The sequence below is a fragment of the Lissotriton helveticus genome, chromosome 1_1 (assembly GCF_964261635.1).
Source record: "Lissotriton helveticus chromosome 1_1, aLisHel1.1, whole genome shotgun sequence".
NCBI lineage: Eukaryota > Metazoa > Chordata > Amphibia > Caudata > Salamandridae > Lissotriton > Lissotriton helveticus.
The window spans coordinates 2088234812-2088257290 of record NC_136057.1 but is presented as its reverse complement, the minus strand read 5'-3'; the positions used below and the strand labels follow the sequence as shown (position 1 = coordinate 2088257290).

The window sequence follows — 22479 nt, the reverse complement described above, 5'->3', positions numbered from 1 at the left end:
AATCACACAAGACCTTCACTAACTCCAATCTGACATACATACCCTAATAAATATCATGTCTGAGAGGATAGACACCACATGCCCTAAATGGTCTCCAGGATATAATAGACTCAAGACCACCATCACCCCCCAAACACTACCCATGACCATCAATCTCACCACCCCACTTCGCGAAATGAAGCTCTATACCATACCCTAATTCCCCCACAAGGCCCTTTAGACTAAAGGACCCACTGGCAGACGGTGGCATTCACTCACTTCCACACGTATATAATCAGTCACAACATGACAATACAAACAATCTAGCTTGTATCCAAACAATCACCTCAAACCCACACAGAGAAAACAGGCAGAATGCGAGAGACGTGAATAATGCTAACCTTGTGCTAGTCTTCATCACACATACGTCCCCAGCTGACACCAAACCTCGCCTGAAATGCATGCTTCTTAATTGCAGATCAGCTAAGATACATGCAGCTGAAATCGCCAACCTTATCCTTGGTCACAAGACCTATTACTACTAACAGAAACATGGCTAAATTACTCCTCTACTCCAATCCTTGACATACTAGTCCCTCCTAGCTATGACATTATAAGATCAGACCGATCAGTCATACCAGGTAGAGGAATTGCCTGATTATATCACAGTAGCTTCGAAGTGAAGCAGTCACCAATCGCAAAACTATCCTCTTGTGAATACCTAGGCATAAACATTACTAGCAACAAAAGAACACTATGCAAACTGCACCGGATATACCACCTTCGAGGTGACAATCTATCATTCATAGATCAAATTATAGAAACCATCACTACCAATGTGGGACATTACTACACCCAGATCTTAAGTAATTTCAACCTACACTGGAATGACCCAAATGACCCATCAGTTATCAGCCTTAAAACCTTCCTAGCAGACCACAACCAAATCTGTAAGAGTTCTTCCCACAGCCTGGGTGCGATCTTGGATCTAGTCATTGTAAGTGATAACTCCGTTCAACTTGAATCCATCATCCCATGCAACTGGACCGATCATCACTGCATCACCTTCCTAATCAATGAATCAGTGAGGACACTCAAACCTCAACCTAAAAAATCCAAACACTGGAAAAGGAACACTAGGGACATACACCCTGATGATCTGACATATCTCAGCATTAATATCCTACCTCCTCCGGCAGTCATGTCAGATGTTCCTGACTTGACATACCACTACAACAACTCCATGAGGACCATTCTTGACACCATTGCACCCCTACAACTAAAACATGTCTCCACTAAAGACTCCAAACCTTGGTTCCGCGAGAACCTAAACACAGAAATATGCAATCTGAGAATAGCCGAATGAGTTTGGAGATCCTCACCGTCCCTAGAACATCTTAATCACCCGAGAGCGCTCAGAAGCACCTATAACAAGTGCATCAGAAACTCAAAATTAAATTTCTTCAGAACTCAACTTGACATGGGCAGAAATCGCCCCAAAAACTGTTTGAGATTGTCAAACAACAATCCAGTCAAAAATCGAACCCCCTCTCAACTGATTCAAACCGGCAGCCAAACAGCAATGAATTTGCCAGCTTCTTACCCGACAAGACAACTAAGATTAAAACTAATCTTCAGACAGGTTGTGATCTCCTCACAATGAAACCTCCAATTAGCACCCATCAAACTATGATTGCTCAGCCCACAGACTTCACAGATCTCATCCTTAAAAATCATGTGTCATGGAACACACTCAAACCAGTAGATGAAAATGCGATTCTTAACATCTTGACAGCAACTACCACAGCGACCCACTACCATCTAACCTCTTCAAGGACCTTAAAACATCTTTACTTCCACTCTGGCCCAAGACTGTGAATGATTCACCTTTTCAAGGGTTTATACCAGACTGCCTAAAAACAGGACAAGTAACCACTATTCTATAAAACCCTCAGCAGATCATTCAAACCGAGATAACTTCTGACATATCTGCGCCATTCCTTCTCTGGCAAAGCTCCTGGAGAAATGCATCCATACTCAACTATGCAATCACATCAAACAGTTCCACCTTATTGACCAATACCAATTCAGCTACCGTCAGGGCCACAGCACAGAAACAGCCTAAACACACTTAGTTGATGATGTGCTTAAAATGCTGGGTCAGAATGAATCTTGCCTCCTTATCCTTCTGGACCTCGCTTCAGCCTTTGATATGGTCAAACATGACAGCCTACTTGACTTACTAGAACGCAGATTGGGGTTATCTAGGGTCATTCTAAACTGGTTCACCTCATTTCTTCATAACAGAACTCAGGGAATCAAAGTTAGCCAAACTCTGTTCAACTCCACTCCAGAAACTCTAGGGGCTTCATTTATGAGGCCGTGCGTCACTTTTACGCCTCCGGTGCGTCACTTTTTGTGACGCATCGGCAGCGTAAAACATGCCTCCTGTTGCGCACTATTTACAAAGTGACGCATCTAAGCAGATGCGTCACTCTGTAAACCCCTGCGCTACATTATACCTGCGCCAGTTATAATGTATGCAGAGGGGGCGTTCCCCGCAAAAAGCCTCATAATAGTGACGCAGTGAAATCTATGAGATTTCACTGCGTCACTTTTAGGACGCTGTTGCGTCAAAATCTTGCGCCTGCCTCACAGCAGGCATAAGACTGACGCAAGCCCTTTCACATGGGGCTTTCCCCATGTGAAAGGACGCATTGCTGGAGTTGCGTCACTTTTGTGACACACTCCAGCAATGCGTCACTTTTGCGCTTACAGATACGTCAGAAATACTGACGTATCTGTACGTCCTTGTGCAATGATGCATCATATTGTAAATATGACGCATCATTGGGGTCGCAAGGAGGGCGCAATGAAAAGTGACGCATCGCTGTTTTCTCGCAGCAATGCGTCACTTTTCATAAATGAGGCCCTTGGAATCCCACAGGGGTCCACCCTATCACCTACTTTCTTCAACCTCTTCATGGAGCCCCTAACCGATATGCTGAAATTCTCCAATGTCAAATACCACATGTATGTAGATGACACTCAACTGTACCTAGAAATCTCCTTCCTGGAAGACATCTGTCTACTTAACACACCTCTGAAAAAACCCCACAACTGGATTACAAGAAACCACCTCAATCTCAACTCACTCAAAGCGGAATTCCTCTTAATCACCCCACCAAAGGGATCCTTTGACATCAAAAAGTGGATGAAACGTCTAACATCCTTTAATTGCCTTCCACAAGTAGTAGATTCCCCCAGATCATTGGGGATTACACTCAACAGGCATCTCAACATGGAAGAACGCATCAGCACAGCCACCAAAGGAGCCAACCTTCAAGTCAGCATGAAACACTTCCTCCATGTTGACGACCTCAAAACAAGCACTAGTAATTCCCAGGTTAGAAAATGGAAGCACTACCTTATGTGTCCTGTCTAGATTCAAACTGGGTCCACTAAAGTCATCCCTTAATTCTGCTGCTAGACTCATCAATGGATCCAACAATAACAACCACATCTTTCCCGATCTGAAGACACTAAACTTGCTCCCTTATGAGGGAAGGATAAAGCTGTAAATTGCTTGCTTGACGCATAAAGCACTACACTTTAACACACCAAAGTACCAAGCTGAAAAACTGGAACTGTCCGGTGGCTGCTTGTCCTCTAGGTGTGCCAGCACCTTACTGTTAAAACCACAGAAATTTCAGGGAAAAAACCTATAACTGAACCTTCTCCGGAATGGCCCCCAGAAACTGGAACTTCCTTGTCCCTGATATCAGACTGAATCCATCAATCACCTCATTCAAATAAAAATCTAACTGTTTCTGATGAAAAAATATCTACACTAGAACTCTCTGACTCAGCACATGGAATGAAACTGACACAATGTCCCAACCTGGGCTCACACCTGCCATTCGTCGGCTGGCTGGTTAACTCATGGACGTCCTCCCGATTTGCAACAGGTATTGACAGCATTTGTTGCTTGGTTGTCATATTTTTGTATTGCCTACCAATTGTAAAGCGCTCGGATACCCTACTAGGGTCAAGTCTGCGCTATATAAAACGTTATAAATTAATTTAAAAACAGTTTAAGTGAACCCCCTATCTCTAACCACTTGTCTGTGAAGGATGCCCCTCTCTTACCCACTCAGGTCATGGTAAGCAGAGACATTTTAAGGCATGGGCAAAGTGGGCCTTGGCCCAGGCCCCCAACCTTTCAGGGGGCCCCCTGATAGAGCCAGCTCTATAATGCAGCAGCTTGCCCTGATGACCTTTAAACATTCTTCAACCGATTATTTTAAACAGTGTTTCTCCTTCATTTATTTTTGATATGAATGATGTGGTCAAGGTCTATTACATACATTTCTCAGAAACGTGTTTTTTTCATGCAGCATCCACGAATTTTTTTTATAGATCAAAACAGTTCCTCATATGTAAAAAATAGGAGGGTGTCACTGAGAATATTTGTAGTAATATTATTGAGCTGCTGCTGTACAATATTGAAAGCACGCATCACTTTCCATGAATATTAGATGCAACAGCTTTAGAATTTGGAGGGCTGTGTCTGTGTACCGTCAGTGACCTGGCCAAAGAGGCCATGAAATAGCTGAAACTGGGTCATGAATTAAAACTGTTCTGTACAGGGGCCCCCAAAATTCAATCCGTAAGAGGTCCCTGATGTTAACCCATTTAATATACCCATTGGACCATCCATGAGGTCCGTGGACCGCCCGAAACCTCCTTCACAAGTGTTTCTGGGAGCCTGGTCCAAATCATTTGGTTTCAGTTCACTGTTTATTCCATTTTACTGTGTAGTAGCCAGAAGGTTTGCAGCAGTACTCTAAAATGCGTTTCAGTCCAGGGCAAGTGGCACATCCATAATGTCATCCCCCTTCACTGAGAGCCTTACAAGGTTTTGATTTCTCAAAGTTCTGGTATCAGAATTCTGCCAACAAAGATCATTGTGCCAAAGGATGCCTGCAGAATCAATGTCCTCCCATAAATCTTTGCTCCTAACACTACTGTTCCTAGGATCACGTCATGAATGTTGGAAAAGCATGCCTATATGAGCCACATCGACTCACATAAATGGATCAAGGGACATATAATGAACATCTTCAGTACCCATGTGCAGACCCAGAAGGGGTTTGCGGTGTGATTTTTCTGAAATTGTGCTGCTTTAAGCAGATACCTTAAGTCAGAAAACCTATGACTTAGTGTATGATGAAGACAACACAATTTCAGAAAAAAACAGGCTTACAGACCAGTTCTGATCCTGCACACTAAAAAAGGACACATCCATGATGGAGCCCTAGAATCACCAAATTCAGCTTTCATTCCTACTTCCTCCATGTCAAATTGAATTTTGGGATTTACGGTACTGAAACTAGGCTTGACACTTATCAACAACACTTGTGCAAACTCCTGTGACTGCGTTTGATGGAAACATGTAGGACTGTGCTTGTTCTACACCCCTCCTATTCCCCCGACTACACTAAAAGTATGAACACTGCACAGAACACAAAGCTAAAGTGCCTTGGGTAGATCTCACGCACATACCCTGCTGAAACATAGAGCCCTACTGTTTCAAATAAACAAAAGGGTCACATGACTCATAAAAATCAATGCTAAGATGTCCTTGTGCTGGTTTTCAAATAAACACAAATCCTACGAATAAATTCCCTTCATGGTGTGAACTGTACATGCAAATGACTCAATGCATCCTACAGATTACATTGTTTGCTTACTTAAAAGAAAAGTAACAGTGGGGGGAGAGAACAGGTCTCTTATGGATTGCCCTCACACACCCAGAAGGGTGTCATCCTTCATCATTGGGCTATGCTCCTCGTCGGGACGGCGCTGCAATGCCCGACGGGCTCCTGCGGAGGGGCTCTTTGCCGGAGATCTTTTTAGAGACAGCCGTTTGGTGCATGATGGTGAGTGGTCAAGGTATTGTCTGTGTGTGAGTGGTGGATTAGAATAGGTTTAGTATTGCCATGAGGGAACACATTTTATTCACGGGGTGTGCTAACCTAATTTAAATGTGTGAGTCCTCTTTGGAATAACAATGATCCCACAGGGTCTAGTATGTGAGTGTGGTCGACATGCTTCTTGCCTACTACCCCTAATGGGTCACTCTGCAATTCTTCAGGACCAAGGGCCAGGGGTAGGTAATTTCAATTTACCGATTCCTAACTACCGAATTTTACCGATTCGGTATTTAAGAATCAGTAAATAGAATGTAGGTAAACAATCGGTACATTTTACCGATTCTGTAATATTCGTTATTACCGATTCGGTATTTACCGAATCGGTAATAAGGAATACCTTCCCATTCATTCCTACGGGCCTAGAGACCCATAGGAATGAATGGGAAGCCATTCACTATTACCGATTCGGTAAATACCGAATCTGTACTAGGGGGAGCATATTCAAGGGTGGCAGGGTGTCACATTGACACCCTGTTGCACCCCTGAATCGTGCATGTTTGCACATGTGGCGCACCTACATGCCCTAAGGGCATGTATGTCTGCCACATGGCACTTTTAAAAAAGCACAAAATTGCTTTTTTAAAGGTATTCGTATTTACCACCAACTTGTAGTTGGTGGTAAATAACGAATCCTTAACCCAAAAATGCACTCACTTGAGTGCTCCCTACATAGGATTTAAGGATTCAGTAATTTACAGATTCCTTAAATTAAGGTTTCAGTATTTTACTGATTCCTTAAAATAACGAATCGGTAAATTACCCAATCCTTAAATCCAACCTCCTACATCGCAAAGGGCTAAATACCGGTCGGTAACGGGTAATTTACCGATTTTCGGCCATTACCGACCGGTATTAGCCCACCTCCATCTAGCCCCGAATGGCTATAAGAGTGAATACTCTAGAACTCTAACACTACTACAAGGCCAGTGCTAAATAGGAGCCTGAGCAGGGCTAGGAGCACCGCTAGTTGCGCGCCTCCCTCTATAGTGAGCAACGTAGTGCTCACAAGGCCACCCTGTACACCGGAGACTCGATTATCGGGGATCTCAACAATCGGGTCTTCCCCCCTGGATCGCGAAAACAACGCTGGTGACGTTCACAATATTTAACACTGGCCTTGAAGTAGTGTTATAGTTCTAGAGTTTTCACTCTTATAGCCATTTGATCATGAAGAATTGCCGAGTGACCCTCAAGCACCAAACAGCTGACTCTAAAAAGATTTCCAGGAAAAAGACCCTCCGTGGGAGCCCGTCGGGCTTTGCAGCGCCAGCCCGACGAGGAGCACAGCCCAATGATGAAGCATGACACTGAGGTTCCGTAAAAATTATTACGACGTCCTGGGCATTACCGAATATAGACGAGTTTGGTATCTACGAACCGTAAATGACGAGTTCGGCAAGTGTGTGTATTTTCGCTACGCTACCTGCCAGGGTTCGTCTAATATTACGTGTTCTTCATCCGAACCCTTGGGTTCCATTTTAGATACGGCATCCATTTTGTTTCTTGCCCTCACGTAGTCAGCGAGCAGGTAACTGTTCGTCTCTTGACCCTCTAGTTCCCAAGCCTTGCGGAAGACGCATATTCCTTTCATGCGTCTTTATGGCCGGAGGAATGTAAATGTAAATGTAAATGTAGTTGAGCTTATATAGCGCACAGCTACCCGCAGTGGGTGTCCCGGCGCTTGCTTAGGGAACCCTTCCTGGTATTCCCCTGTGAGATAGCAGGGTATCCACAAGGTGAAAGTCAGGCATCAATGACACAGCAAAGGCAGATGGCTCAGCTTGAGGGTAATCTGGTCGTGCCGGCCTATTGTGACAGCCGTGCAGGAGATGGGATCCAGCTCTTTGATCCTACGATCATGTTTCCGATATTACCCTCACCCTCTTTTCTCTACACGTGTCTGACTTCCTTGCAGCTGTTCTTTGTCTCTTCCTTCTGGTCATTTACAACTCTAATGGGTGTGCCTAATGGTGGGAAGATGTACTTTTACAGTTGGGAACCGGCATTGCTACTGTAATTATGTTGCGGGATTCTGAACACATGAAAGCGACCCTTTTGAAGTTTTACTGTGGGAACTGAATTGTAATCTTTTGTCCACATGTTGTGCAATGGCAACATTTTGTATAAAAGAGAGCGACCTACATATGCAATTTGAAGCAGACTCGCAGAACCTACATGTCCATGTACTTCTTATGACTCTTGTTTCCCTGCAGTAATAAACGCTGATCTTTGACGCCGAAGGAAGTGTCCCGTGTCTCTGTAGTTTGTGCGCCGAAACAGGTATCCCATGAAGGTTATAGGTGTTGTTCCCTGGCACCACTGGTACTGTTAAAAGTCCAGTCCTTCAACACCCTTCTGGGTGTGTGAGGACAATCCATAAGAGACCTGTTTTCTCCCCCCACTGTTAGGAACTGCACATACTTTTGATTTACGTATCTTCCAGGAACGTTCTGCAGAACCTCATCAAAAGCTCCCAGTTCCCAGTTCTTTTTTGATTAAAATTGTTTGTTTACTACCTCAGCTGCTTCTTCATACAACAGAACAAAAAGCTGTCAATAAAATCCCTGTAGCTAACAGTAAACATATTCATTCTTTTTAGTCTTCCTCCTTGTGACCAGGCAGAACAGGAATAGGTCAAATCATACAGTAATAATACATGTATTAGCCCATTTCTTTCTTAGTATCTTGGGATAAATCTATCAATCTGGGGGAGTTTTAAAGTGCAACAACTACTCAATGAGTATCCTGACACTAGTAGTAAGATTGGCCTGGATTCAGAATGTGAGTTCAAAAAGTCAGGTTTTAAGATGGCCCTTATAGGTCTGAATAGTCACTGTGGCCCCTAGCTGGAACGTAGGAGTTGGAGCTACCACCCTATTTTTTCCTTTTGATTTTGGGTACCACCGCCAACAAAGAACTAGAGGAATGGAGTGATCGGAGTGATCAGGATGGATGGCACTGGGTAATTCTTTTTGACAGGTATTGAGGGCCGAATGTGTGAGGACTAGACCTTTAAACCTCATCCGTTTCATAATCGGCAGCCAATAAAGTTCTTTTAGGAAGGGAAGGATATGAGCACTCATATAAAGTTTCAGCAGAACTCATAATGCAGCGTTTTCAACGAGCTGCTATCTTTTCAAGAGAAAGGCCAACAGGCCCGAATAAAGTGAGTTGGCATAATAGCATAATGTGAATTCGTAAAGCACACATTCACCCAAGGATATCTTGGGGCTGAATAACAGATGTTTATTGTTACCCAAATAATGGTACTCATTTTATCAACCTCAGAAGGATGAAAGGCTGAGTGGACTCACCAGGATTTGAATCTGTGACCATGAGGTAGAATACAGAGCTCTTTAGTGGATGCCTTAGTCTACTTAGCCACCAGACCCCGCATAGTCCAACCATGAGGTGATCAGGGTCTGTACCACTGTTTTCCACAGCCATAAAAACACTGCGAAGATGCAAGCCTTGAAATTGCTCAGCACATTGGGAACCTCTTAATCTACGGCGAGGAGCAATTGTATATCATTTGCGTATGAACAGATTGATATCTGCCTGCCAGGAAAGTGTGAAACCATTCTAATGCAGGATCACCAACACCTGTCGCCCAAACGTTGCATAAGTATAATGTGCGAGACAGTGTTAAAAGCTGTGGAAAGATTATTGCACCTGTTTCGAATAAACTGTAAAGTATATCTTTTGTATATATGGTTTTTGCATTGCCTCTTTGTTTTCTACTTTGTTTTCTATTTGGTTTTATTTGTGAATTGACATTACTGTGTTTTGTGTATATTTGTGAGTGAATGCCTTAGAATCAATATGCCCAAAGGGAACTTCATTTATTGACGAAAGATCAAGGAGAACCAGGCTCACCTGGTTCCCCTGATCTAGCGCTAACTGGATGTTGTCGGCAACCTCCAGCAAAGGTAGTCTCAGTGCTAAAGCTGAAGTGAATGCCCGACCAAGAGGGGTAAAGCAACTTAAGCTGTTCTAGAAAACTCAAGAGTTGACGGTTAATATGTTTCTCTATATCTTTGCAAATGCAGGCAGCAAAGAGATTGGTCGGAAGTTAGACAAATTAGATTTGTCGGATGATGGTCTTTTTAACAGAGCAATATTTTTGGCCTGTTTCCAACAGCTGGGGACTGTGACTGTCAGACCGGGCAAGTTTAGCAGCTGATTTGTGGGGGGTTGATTACCGCTCTGTTGAAAACAAGGATTTGGGGGGTGGGCATTTATCATTCGGGGACCCTTATTTGCAGGTACTAAGGGCAAGGGTAGATTCCTCTCAAGAGATAGGGATGAACTCCTGCAAAGAATGGCGACTAGGTGTGGACGGAACCTCTAGCTCCACCAAGAGTTTCCCGGTAACCCCTCAGTCAGGGTACATGTTAGGAGTCAATGAGAATGTTTTTTTGTGTCAAAAGAATTTGACAGTTGGGTACACAGATTAAGCCAGGGAATTAGGAGCTGTTTTAGGGCTTCAAGGTGTTTGGATGTTTTACCAATTGTAGATAGCTCGCTTCATTTTTTGTTAAAGGAGTCAATTTAAGCTGTAAAGAGATCTGATTGTACTTACAAATTGTGTGATGGTATTATTTAAGGCATTCTTGTAGATTAATTCATCTTTGGGGAGGTACTGGTGCCTCCTGCCTCTTTCAAGTCTCTTACATTGTTTGCGAAGCTCTTTGTGCTTCTCGTTAAATCATGGTGCTTATTGTCGTTGGATCATGGAGGTAGCTATTTACGGTTTAATGGGTACCATGACATCAGTTATCTGTGTAAGTCAGGCGTTTTACAGATGAGACGTCTGTATTGATGTCTCCACTCATACGTGGGGGATGCTTGCTCAAAGAGAGTCTAAACTACAAGGGAGAGACTGTGGCACAGTCAGGGTTATATGATTTAACCACTACTGCCTTAACAACGACTTCCTTAAGCACGAAGGCTAAACCACGAACATTCCTTAACCTCTACATTTTTAACTACGGATTCCTGAAGCACGAACATTTTTCATTTTTCTCATATCCTTTTACACCATTTTTTTATTTAAAGTACGCACGCTCAAGCTGTGCCCATCAGCGAGCACAATCAGGTAGAGGGTGTTAAGGCTGTGCTTATCTTCGTAAGCACTTAACAAGTGACTAACATAAATTCTTCAAGCTGCCTTGAAATCATGTTTTGCGTCCTTCACGATGTTCAGTGCCAGCCTTGCTTTTCAGATCTGGAAGTTAGGTTTTCATATTTTTAATTCATCTTTAGCATCGGCCGCATTGCAATGACAACATCGAGAATGCTTTGCTTATCAGCGTAAGCACTCTCAGCTTAATTTCCGTAGCTGTGACATCAATCATTGAACCAGGTCAAAGTACTGCGTTATTTAAAAGCAATGCAAAAGTAAAATGCCCCCTCGATTTCCTGCAGTGAAATAAGTCTTAGGATACAAATGTTATTAATCGGTTCCCTTTCTTGGCAGGCAAGCACTTCTAATGTACCAAGGCATGCTGTATTCTTTACAGAATATAAAGGCATATTAGTTAACATTCAGCCTCCCTGCTGAGCAACTGCCAGACTCATTCAACGCTCCGAAACAAAACAAAGATTAAAATGTAATTTAAGGGAGCGAGTAGGTTTTGATGCAGCCCCCAGCCATGTTATGTATAAATGTCTAGCTGCGCTTGTAAATACAATAGTGCCATATATTGTCCGATCACAAGTTTTTTTTTTCGTTGTTTTAAAAAGTCGTAGCTCAAGTAAGTCGTGGTTAAGGATGTCGTGGTTAAGGATGTCGTGGTTAAGGATGTCGTGGTTAAGGATGTCGTCGTTGTTTAGGTTTCGTTGTTAAGGTCAGTCGTTTTTAAAACGTCGTTATTAAGGCTGTTTCCCACAGTCAGGGCTGTGTTAGCGGACAGGGTGAGGTGAAAACCCAAGCAACTCACTTGTATCAAACTAAAGCAATTGAAAGTGTATTTGTAAATAATGGCAATACCACCCCCTCTTTTACCCACTCTGTCACAGTGTAGCAAGGAATCCATGTTTCAGTGATGAAGAACATGTCAGCCATATTCTTGCTCAGTATATCATAAATGTGCAAGGCGTTTTTGTGCAATTAACATATATTGCCGAGTAGATCACGTACCCCAGGCGTAATATTTGGTCCTTGTGGGTGATACAAAAATGAGCATGTATCCTTACAGCGCATGGGCAATGCTAGATAAAGCAGAAGCGCAATGGTGGCAGGTGGGAGGGAAGTGTCTGATGCACTTACTACTCATGGTGAAACGGACAGCGAGGCTGGTGCTGAGCATGGTTTGAGCATGGCGGAGCATGGGCCGAGCGTGGACGAGCACAGACGGGCGCCGCATACCAACACACTTTATAAATCAATCAGACATGTAAAAAGGTCCAGGGTCTAGACCGCTAACCGGCTTAAAATGGCGGCTGAGCAGTCATGAAGATCGATAAAAGATCCCTCTTCCCATCTCAAAAGAAAAGTGAGAGGGAATTGTATAAAGTACTGTGTAAACGAAAGAGCTCTTAATTACAGCTCCACCACAAACGTATTCACCAAAAAACTGATCTGTTTAATGAAGATAGGTGAAACTCAAAATAAGTTTTTCAGTGAAAATAGGCAAATTTAAAAAAAAAGTTCCGTTTTTTACTCATCCAATATTGTTAAAAACACTTTGAACACACATGATACCCCGTTGGTCGAAATAAGAATCCCATAATATCCTATGGGATTTATATTTCAGCATCCGCTGAAATTTAAATCAAGCCCATAGTGTTTTAAAACACTTAAAACATATAAAATTCCTTAAAAAAGGCTTTCAACGCCTAGACCCACCAACAGAAAGGATATCAAATCAAGTACATAAAGTAAATAAAGAACAGAGCAGTATAATACTGGATTTAAATAACAGAGCGCCAAGTAGCCAACATAAAATAGGAAATATTCATTCAGCTGATCTTTGTCATCTGTATATAGAACATTGTAGTATACCGGTGTTAGCGCACCTAGCAACTCAAGCAGCAAAAATGAAAAATCCACCACTCTCTTGCTGCCTCATTGACTACAGCACAACCTTCGACAAAGTGGTACAAAACAGGTTATGGTGGAAATTAGAAAACTGGGGTATCCCGCCAAACCTATTGAAGGCAATTAGAACACAATATGAAGGCACCTGGGTGCGGGTCAAAACCAGCTCCGGCACAGGGTTCCACAAAATAACAACAAACAACAGGTTGAAACAAGGATGCGGGCTGGCCCCCATCCTCTTTAACCTGTACACGGCGGATTTGTGGGACGCCCTGAAAGACCCGAGATTAGGAAGCATGAAGCTGCCGGTGCTACAATACGCCGATGACACTTGCCATAATGGACCACACGAGGATGGGCCTAGATGGAGAGACCTAAACGCACTGAACCAATTCAACAATGATAACAATTTCAAAGTCAACCAGGAGAAAACAAAGGTCGTCATTTTCGGGTGCTACCACCTGAAAAAGAAAGATCAGTGGCTAATAGGGGATCTGCAAATCAGAACGGGCCAAAGCAAATGTCCACTTGAAACAGCAGTCTTCTAAGGCCAATAAGGTTCTTCTAAGGCCAATAAGGTTATTTTCCTGTTAAAGCAACAGAGCTTACATCTGATCAGCCCCACTGCCAGACCAATACTGACTGCCCTAAAGGCAAAATTGCTGCCAGCCATTAGCTATGGTCACCAGGCTGTCCCGGGGTCACAGGATGCCATCCTTGTCGCAGCCCAAGCCGAAGTGTATAAATCAGTCCATTCCATCCCAAGGAAGTCAAGGCTAAGACTGGAGCTAAGCCTGGTAAGGCCAGACCTGATGTGCCAAGGGTAGATTATAAAACTATACTTAAGGATTAAGGGTTCAAACAAATTAGTTAAGACAACAACTGAGAGTCATCTTTGAGGGGCCAAGCTCAGAATGTCACACCAGGCTCGGCAAAGAGCTCAGCATATTGAAGATGGGGGAAAAGAGCATACCACTGCCTGAAATTCCACTAAATGCCTGGAAAAAAGCCATAAATAGACAATCCTGCGAAATTTCATTTGATCTGGATCTTAAATCTCTTTGTTCTAGCCCCCACTTAGTCTCGCTGAACAGCTCCTATACGGTGGCAAGGCACAAGCCTACCTCAACGATACCCTGACATCACAAACATGAACCAAAATTCTCTCCATGAGACTATGTATACAAGGAATCATCGATTTTAACCCTGCTTGGGCCAGCAAGGGGAAATCCACACACTGCAGACTGTGCTCCTACATGAGGGATCCTGGTTACATCTCCAATGCTGCTGCCCCTCCTTAGGAAAGAACGCTGACGACTTCTTCGCCCAGTTTGCATCACCAAGGGAACCAAGACATGTAGCGAAGCATCAGCCTTGTGCTTTTCTAAAACAACCACGACGACCTTGGCGAGACCTGGGAAATGTACTCATCAGATTAGGATTGCTTTAAAGGCCGCAAACGAACATGATCAAACCATGGTGTGCAGCTTTCCCCCAAACAAGTTCAGAGCCCTGCACCTACTCACCCATCCTACTGAGGCTGCACCATATCTATGGCTCTCAATGGAAAGGTTAGGGAGATTGGCCTACAGATTGCTGAAGTAGAAAATTACCAAGGTTTACCCAGGTGCCTCATAAACTTTGAGCAAGGTCTCATGACAATGACCACCGGCGCTGGCTGATCGAGTGGGCGCTGCGGGGAGGAGGGACGGTACAACAACTAAATTGTAACTGATGCCTCTATACTTTTACTGTGACCATTCTTCACTTGCTCGTTTTTATGTTTTTTACTGTAATGATTTTAATTAATTGTACAGTTAATAGATAAATTCAAAATATGTTAAATGCTCACCATTAATCTGGTATCTTTTTATACTACAATAACATCTTAATGAAATGCAAACATATCACCATCTATGCACATGCTTGACATGGAGTGGTGTGGCTCACTGGTTAGAGGCGGCAGACCCGTAAGCAGAGAACGGCCCAGGACCAGGGTTCAATTCCCGACGTGGCAGGGTCGTGGACCAGGGTCAAAACGGACTCGATAATTCTCGCCTCGGTGCCTACTCTAACCAGAGAACACACTCGGCAACTCTGGGCATTAAGCTTGCCTCATCTCTACAACAGCCCGCCAGGGATGCCAGGTTTCACCTTGGAGATACCCAGAAAGGGACCATCTCACAGTGAAAACCAGGACGGGTTCCCCAGCGGTCTTTCAGCGCCAGGATACTCCATGGAGTTGCAGTGCACTTTACAAGTACATTTACATTTACATGGGACGGGACTGGGCTACTGAGAAGAGGTATTTAAGTACTGAGAAATCAGACAGGTAGAGAGGTCAACTAATGAAAGAGCAAATTAAAGTAAAGAGAAAAAGAAAGTAGTTAAGACCAATTGAGGAATAATTGATAATACAAATGAAGTGAGAAGGAAGGAAATAAAAAGCATTTATTTTGTAAACACTGGAAAACCATCATCTCCACGATCCTGTACGGAGCGAAAAAAGAGTAACCACCAATACCACTGAATTTTACACTTTTTGAAAACATTAGAAAACACTAAATAATCTTCACCGGAATTCAAATAGAAGAAAGATTTTGGCATGGCTGACTCGTGCGTAATTGATTATTGGTTACAAGAAGCAACTTTTGGAAGCCGAACAGAAAAGGTTATTAGGAGCTGAGGATACATATATTGCCCCTTTTACAGACCAATGTAGCTCCATAGCTGACAGCATTAATTAGTTATTCAGACAGATCAGCTATTATGAAAATCCAAAGTATTTGTGACCGTTTACCTTGGTATTAGCTCTATATCAAGGTGAATCTTTGATTCTAGTAAATGAGCAGGGCCAAAGTCAGCCGGAGGAAGTGGTATGATCTTCATATTAGCTGCGAAAGAAAACCATCATAAGCCATAAAAAGTAATGGGGTTTCTTAAACATATTTTAATAAAAATAAAGCACATCAATTTGCCTTTGCTAATGGCAAAGAAGAATAACAGTACCTCATTCTACAGTACTCCAAGACAGAAGATGGCATGGTATTTTATGCTTGCTATCCTTCATATTCCCAAACGTTTCCTGTGTGTGTCTCTTCTCTCCCACTTCATCTGTCTCCATTTAGTCCTTTTCCTATCCTCAAATTAGCCTCTCTCAATGTCTGTCTCCACCTGTCTGCCTCTCTTGTGCTCTCCCATTCACTCTCTCTCTCTACATCCCCAAAGCCTCAGTTCTTTTTCATTATGTCCTTCGATGCCGCACACCTATCTCTGCTTAGGCTGACCTGCTGCTACCTCTACCAAACTACCTTTACCTCTCAAGCTCTGGTACTACATTTTTCATCTTCACCATTCCTTCTATCCCCTACCTTTATACCTGTCTAGCTGCTCCCTACCTACCTAGTGACATAAGCAATAGTGACACTACACCCAAAGACTAGGAAGGACTCCTTCAACCTTGCCTCTAGCTCACATAATTTATAGGGGAAGGGTGGGTGGGTGAGTATGTGTTTATGTGCACATGTTTGTATGTGTGCACATGTTTGTATGTGTGCACATGCACGTGATGGACAGTGAGAGCAAGGTAGCCATTATTGTCAGTCGCTTTTCCTGCCTCATTGTGCTGTCTCCTGGTTTCAGGTGGCAGAGAGCTGGAGTCTGCATATTGTGGGCACATTTACTATTAAAGTGACCATTCATAGCCTAATTGTGGTCCTGGCATATTGTGGGCACTTTGGCATATAATGTACACAACAGTGGCGGCCGACACAGTTAAGTGCGGTGAAGCGAGGTGGGGTGGGAGTGGGGAGAAGTGGACAGACGACGAAATAGGTATAAATAAATAAATAAAGAAATAATACCTATTCCGTCGTCTGTTGACTTCCCCCCCTGCTGTGCGCCACCCCACCATGCTTACCTGTGCCGGCTGAAGCGGGTACACAGTTAGTGTAACTGTGGCCATTCCTGGTATAGTGGTAGTTATCTTTAGCATGTTAGTGATCATCATTCAAGTCACTGTCTCTCAAGCATAATGGTAATTCGGGCATACAATGGGCATCTGTGGTAGTACTTTGGCCATCCCAAACACTTCATCCCAAGCAAGGTGGCATATTAATTATCATCCTTAGCATAATTGCAGCCATGACATTCCCTGGCATATTGTGGGCATTCTTGGGGTCATCCATAATAAAGGGTATTGGAGACAATTATTACTGATGGTTTGTATTACTGTCTTCCAGAGGGCACTTGCTGCAATTTCTCTTATTTCATAAATGATGTGGCAGCCCTTTATGATCTATGTTGATGTAGCTCATTATCACTGCCAAAGGACGAAGCCAATATTTTTATTTAACAAAACTCAATTTCGCAGGTGAACTTAAGAAAGAATAATAATGCCATATATTTGCTTGTTGAACATTTGTACCCACAACCATGAGAGAGGTTGAACTGAAGTCGGTGTTAATAGCTAGGGTGGAAGGAAAAGTACTACTTCCTTGACATCAATTCCATCTTAAAATGTCATCTTTTTGTTTTTTTAATTTTAGCACATGTTCTTGACACCTTCGATTCATTGTAAGAAAATACCACAAAATAGCTCATTGCAATCTGTATGTGATTGGGAATCAACTTGAAGGGCAGGAGATGGGGGGGGGAAGAAAGTAAGGGAAGGTACAAGGGAATCTAAATGCTACATATGTGAAAAAGTGATATAAAGCCATATCAAATTGCATACCCCATTATTTGAAGTACTTATAAAAAATATGGAGGGATATCGAGGTGAAACTGCACAGTTTAGACATCATTCTTATCACAGTTTTCTTGAAGAGAATGAGCCCCCAGTCCGCCTCTAGCTTTCTATATGAAATCTTAGACTTCTACAATTAAATCTCTCCACCGCTGTCCCTACAATGCTTCCCTTTAATTCGCCTCTCTCTCTCTTTTCTTGCCTCCTCCAGTCCCCACCCCAAAGCCATACTCTCCCCACCACCATGTCAATTACTCAGCAGAGTTGAAGAACACACACTAGGCAAGGATATACAGCAGAGGAAGGAGGAGAATTAGGAAAAGGACCAAAGGAAAGGATATTAGAGTGATAATTGAAAACATTCACAGGATGGAACATTGAAAATCCTCAGTGCTGTGTTTAAATCTCATTGTTGCAGCACATGTGGTTGTGCAGTTGTATCATGTCTTTCTTGACTGCTGTCAATGTGGACTTATTGGTCAAAAATGATTGACTTGGCCAATGCTTGTTATATAAATAATTATGTTTCTGTCACTGACATACCATTAAAAGCGGCATTGGCCACAGCAGCTGAGTATAAACTTAACTCCATGGGCAGACCAACACAAGTAGGAGCAATGTGCCGGACCTCTGCTGCCAGCACTGGTTGAGCTTGTTGTCCTACAAAGCCATTGAGAAGTTTGTTGATGACATTCTTCACCAGAGTGTGCCTTTCTGCAGGTTCAGTCATGGCCTGTAACAGAACCAAAGTAGAGCACATTTACTAAAACTAGAGGACTGCTGCCCACACAAAGAATTAAAAATCAAAGTGATGGGAATTACCTTCATGAAATTCTGAATGGTTTTCTTGTCAAGTTCAAAACAATCGAATTCCTGGCCAAATAATTTAAAATATGCAGATATCAGCGGAACTTCAGATGGCAATGCCTTCCAACCCAACAACTATAGGTATAGGGCACAAAATAATGTGTTAGAAATTGTTATTTTAGAAACTGAATTTGTCACAATGGCATTGCCTATTTTAGGTTGGTGACAGTCATTATAAAGATTGAATTTTTTTAAATTATTTTTTGTTCAAGAAACGTTATTCGTTTTTTATATTACAAACCAATACAGAGGAAATGAGGTGGGAGAAGAAAAAGGTTCAGCATAATGTGTACATGTATGTGATACATACAGATATTGACGTTAAGGGCAGGGCATGGGATAACAGTGGACATACGTCCAGTTCTTAAGAAGTGACAGAAGCATTTGGCACTTAGCTATGGGCACCAAATAGGACTGGCTGAAGTGAAACAAGTCTAACTGTCCGATGTACACCTTTCACAAATTTGGCGGGGCGATTTGAAATTTTATTAGGGCCTGATTTTAAGTTTGGCAGGGGGCTTGCCAATCATCAGGGTGGTCAAAGACATTACATCAGTCACCCTGGCCAGACTCTGCCCACCATATTTAGGGATCACTGCTGCCTCATTGGTGAGCTGTGCACCTTCACAGGAACCACTAGCACAGCAGTTCGCCAGAAGACTTTGCAAGTTTGGGGCACGGCTGCCGTCTTTCAGGCACATCCACACCTTTTGATTTTTCAAAAACAAACTCTCAACAAGGTCCTTATATATAAATAAAAAACGAATGCCCTCCACCCACTAGGAGTTTTCTGCTATGGTGTGGGGGTAATATTTTTCTGTCCAGCACTGCCAGTTTTTTACTGGCATTTACGGACAGGAAAAAAAATCAGATCGTCTGCTGTAAATGGGGCAGGCAGTCTGATGTTCGAATGACAGCTTCTACTTCTTTGGGCCATCAACATAAACTTTCCATTGCCAGACCCAGTGGAGAACCACCATCAGAAAGATGAAGGTGTGCCCGCCTCTAAACAGGACGGGCAGGCCATGGGTTGGGCCGACAGGGTTCTCCATGACGTTTGTGATGGAGTTCCTTGTCAGCAAACTGTGAATCATCCTCTTACTCGTCACTAACAAAGCCACATATTTTAAGGGAAAACGTCTGATGCGCGAATGTTTCAGCTGTTGGATGCTGTACATTGTTACTGCCTTCAAGTTTTCTATGCATAAATGGAGGAAAACATGCAACAATAATGTACATTTAAGTTTCACTGAACACTGTCACAGTTTCTTTCATGCTGACATGTTGTATTGGTATATAACTAATCTACTGGGTGGGTAGTTACTTAACATTCCCAGTCATCATTCATCCACGTACTACAACCTTCAAATTATGTTTTAGGCATTTTATCCAAACCATTTACGAAAACAATTCAATACACAATAACAAAAGCATTCACGCAACTCACTCATAATGCACACCAAATTAGGTAACTCACAGTTTTTGCAATCTGCACTATCTTTTTATACATGGGAAACTCAGCAAATGGAATATTCTGCTTCCTGAGAGTTTGTTCCAGTCCTTCTGCTCGAAGAGCAACCTAAAGAAATGAAAGACAACCTGTTTGGGTGGAAAAAGTGCATCTAAGAGTCGCATATTCACAGGATGCTAGTAAATGTACTCTAGAGCATTCATATCAATAGTCAGTTATTCGCCTTCCTCTCGAGCAAGGGATTGGGTCAGAAAGAGATGGAGGGAAGTGTAGGTTTGCTCACCTTAGTTTTTGCTGACCTAAACTTCATGTGCTGACTTGGCAACAAAAGAATGAAGGGTTTCAGACAACATGGGCCCTGCATAGGCATAGTGAAATCATCTAACAATAACCACGTTAAACTGAGCTTAGGAAATGATCGGTGGTGAATCAGGAGAGAGAGAGCTGCTATGAAAACACATCTAACCTGCCACCACGCGTGTTACCAGGGATAAAGCCATAAACATAAAGAATGTGGCTTACTGCAAATACAGTGCTCTTGAGGTCCCAGTCAACAAGAGAGTCAATTTCAAGGTCCTCACTCACACCTACAGAGCCCTACACGACGAAGGACCAGAGTACCCGAGCCACCACCTAACAGTCCACTCCCTGACAGACAACTCCGATCCTCCTATCTTGCCCTCGCCTCCATCCCCAGGATCCATAAGACCAGAACCGGAGGAAGGTTGTTCTCCTACCTCGCCGCCAAGATTTGGAACACCCTGCACCTCAGGCAATCAGCATCGCTGACCCAATTCAGAAAGGACCTCAAGACCTGGTTCTTCGAATGATCCTCCACCCAGACGGACCATCAGCCTCCCTCCCCGGCCCCTTGAGACCGCCTCGGGTGAGTAGCCACACTTTACAAGCCCTTGATTGATTGAGGATATTATCTGGAAACTAAATAGTACAAAAAGAGCATCCTAACACCCCTTTTCAGGAAGTTATATCTTCACACGGGTAAAAGTATTCAGAATAATCCAAAGAGATTTTTTATTTAAATATTATTTCAGTGGTATGTACCTCTTACCTCTAAAATATCTGCTTCTGCACCAGCTAGAAATCCACGGATTTTAGAAAGCATGAACACAGGAATCCTTGTACTTGCACTGTTCAGTACGAAAGCATTTGCAGAGGCACCAACCAACAATGAATCTAGATATTAGGAAAATAATTCAATTATTTAGTGAGAATCTTGTCTACATGAAGCGTTAATTCATAGTGTATTTAATGATACAGTATAGTAAGTACTCTACTATTTAAGAGTTAAATGCTAACATTATGAAAGACAATTTAGGTGGTGTACTAATGAATATCCAGAGGCATTTTAAAGCATTGGCAAAGTGGGCAAATGCCCAGGCTCACCACTTTCAAAAGGGTCTGTTGGTAAAGTGATTGGTATAGTCTGAAGTCCCACATGAAAACTAGATTAACGCAAATAAAAACAGATTCTTTTTAAATTTTAATGCTGGGCATGCTTAACTGAAGCTTAATTTGCATGCCTGGCCTGCCACAACTAAAACATCTCACTCTAACACAGTGAGTTTCAAGTTGTTGCAAGTAAAACAATCTAGATCTCGGTGAAAAAGAAATGGCTTTATCAGTGCTTCTTGAAGCTTTCCTTTGGTGGTCTTTAGTTGGTGGACCCCAAAGAGCTTGAACTTTTAGTTTTTTTTACATGCCTTGTATTGTTTTGCTTCAATAGGGCTGGCAATAGCTGAAAATGGGTGATAAATCTAAAGTTGCTCGAAACAGGAGACCCCAAAGTAAGTCTTGCCCAGGGATCCCAAAAAGCCTTAAGATGCCACTGTGAATATCAACACCAACAATATCGAGATACAAGAATATCGAGGACAGAATACCGAGGGAAAAATGCAAAATGGCATATAGGGAAGTATATAGGGATTTATAGATTTATAATCCCTTACTCCACATCTACCTACCTTGAAGATACATGTACCACATATGATTTATCAAGAAGGACTAGCTAAGTTGTGTGATAGGACTCAATGGGTACGCATGTTGGCAAACCATTTGGTTTGGTCATGAAGCCCTCACCCACCAACCTAGTTGGTGGCATGCTTCATCATCGGGCCCACCACAGTGACACCGAATGTGTCCTGGGTGTGCTGCGACTCCAGATTACTGAGGAGCTGGTATACTCGCTGAGTGTGCAGTGTAGGTTAAAGGAAATGACAATTAAAAGCTTTACCATTGGTCCCAGTACCCGAGGGTATATGGATAGACTTTAATTACTGGGTCCCTGTTAGCAACTAAAAAGGCAAACGGACGCGTTGGAGTAAATTATGACCTCCTTTCTTCCTGTGTGGTCTACATG

General features: G+C 42.8%; 1 protein-coding gene across 3 annotated transcripts in view; it reads right to left on the bottom strand.

The window, feature by feature from the left end:
- LOC144756098 (vitellogenin-A2-like) overlaps positions 1-22479 on the bottom strand; it is a 607161-nt gene that overhangs the window by 355849 nt on the left and 228833 nt on the right. For all 3 annotated transcript variants that reach the window (XM_078645640.1, XM_078645649.1, XM_078645632.1), the window contains exons 14-18: positions 21172-21296; positions 20109-20210; positions 18587-18706; positions 18308-18497; positions 15818-15911 (exon numbers count right to left, since the gene is read on the bottom strand). In XM_078645640.1, the coding sequence (XP_078501766.1) occupies positions 15818-15911; positions 18308-18497; positions 18587-18706; positions 20109-20210; positions 21172-21296 (631 nt within the window). The remainder of the gene's footprint in view (positions 1-15817; positions 15912-18307; positions 18498-18586; positions 18707-20108; positions 20211-21171; positions 21297-22479) is intronic.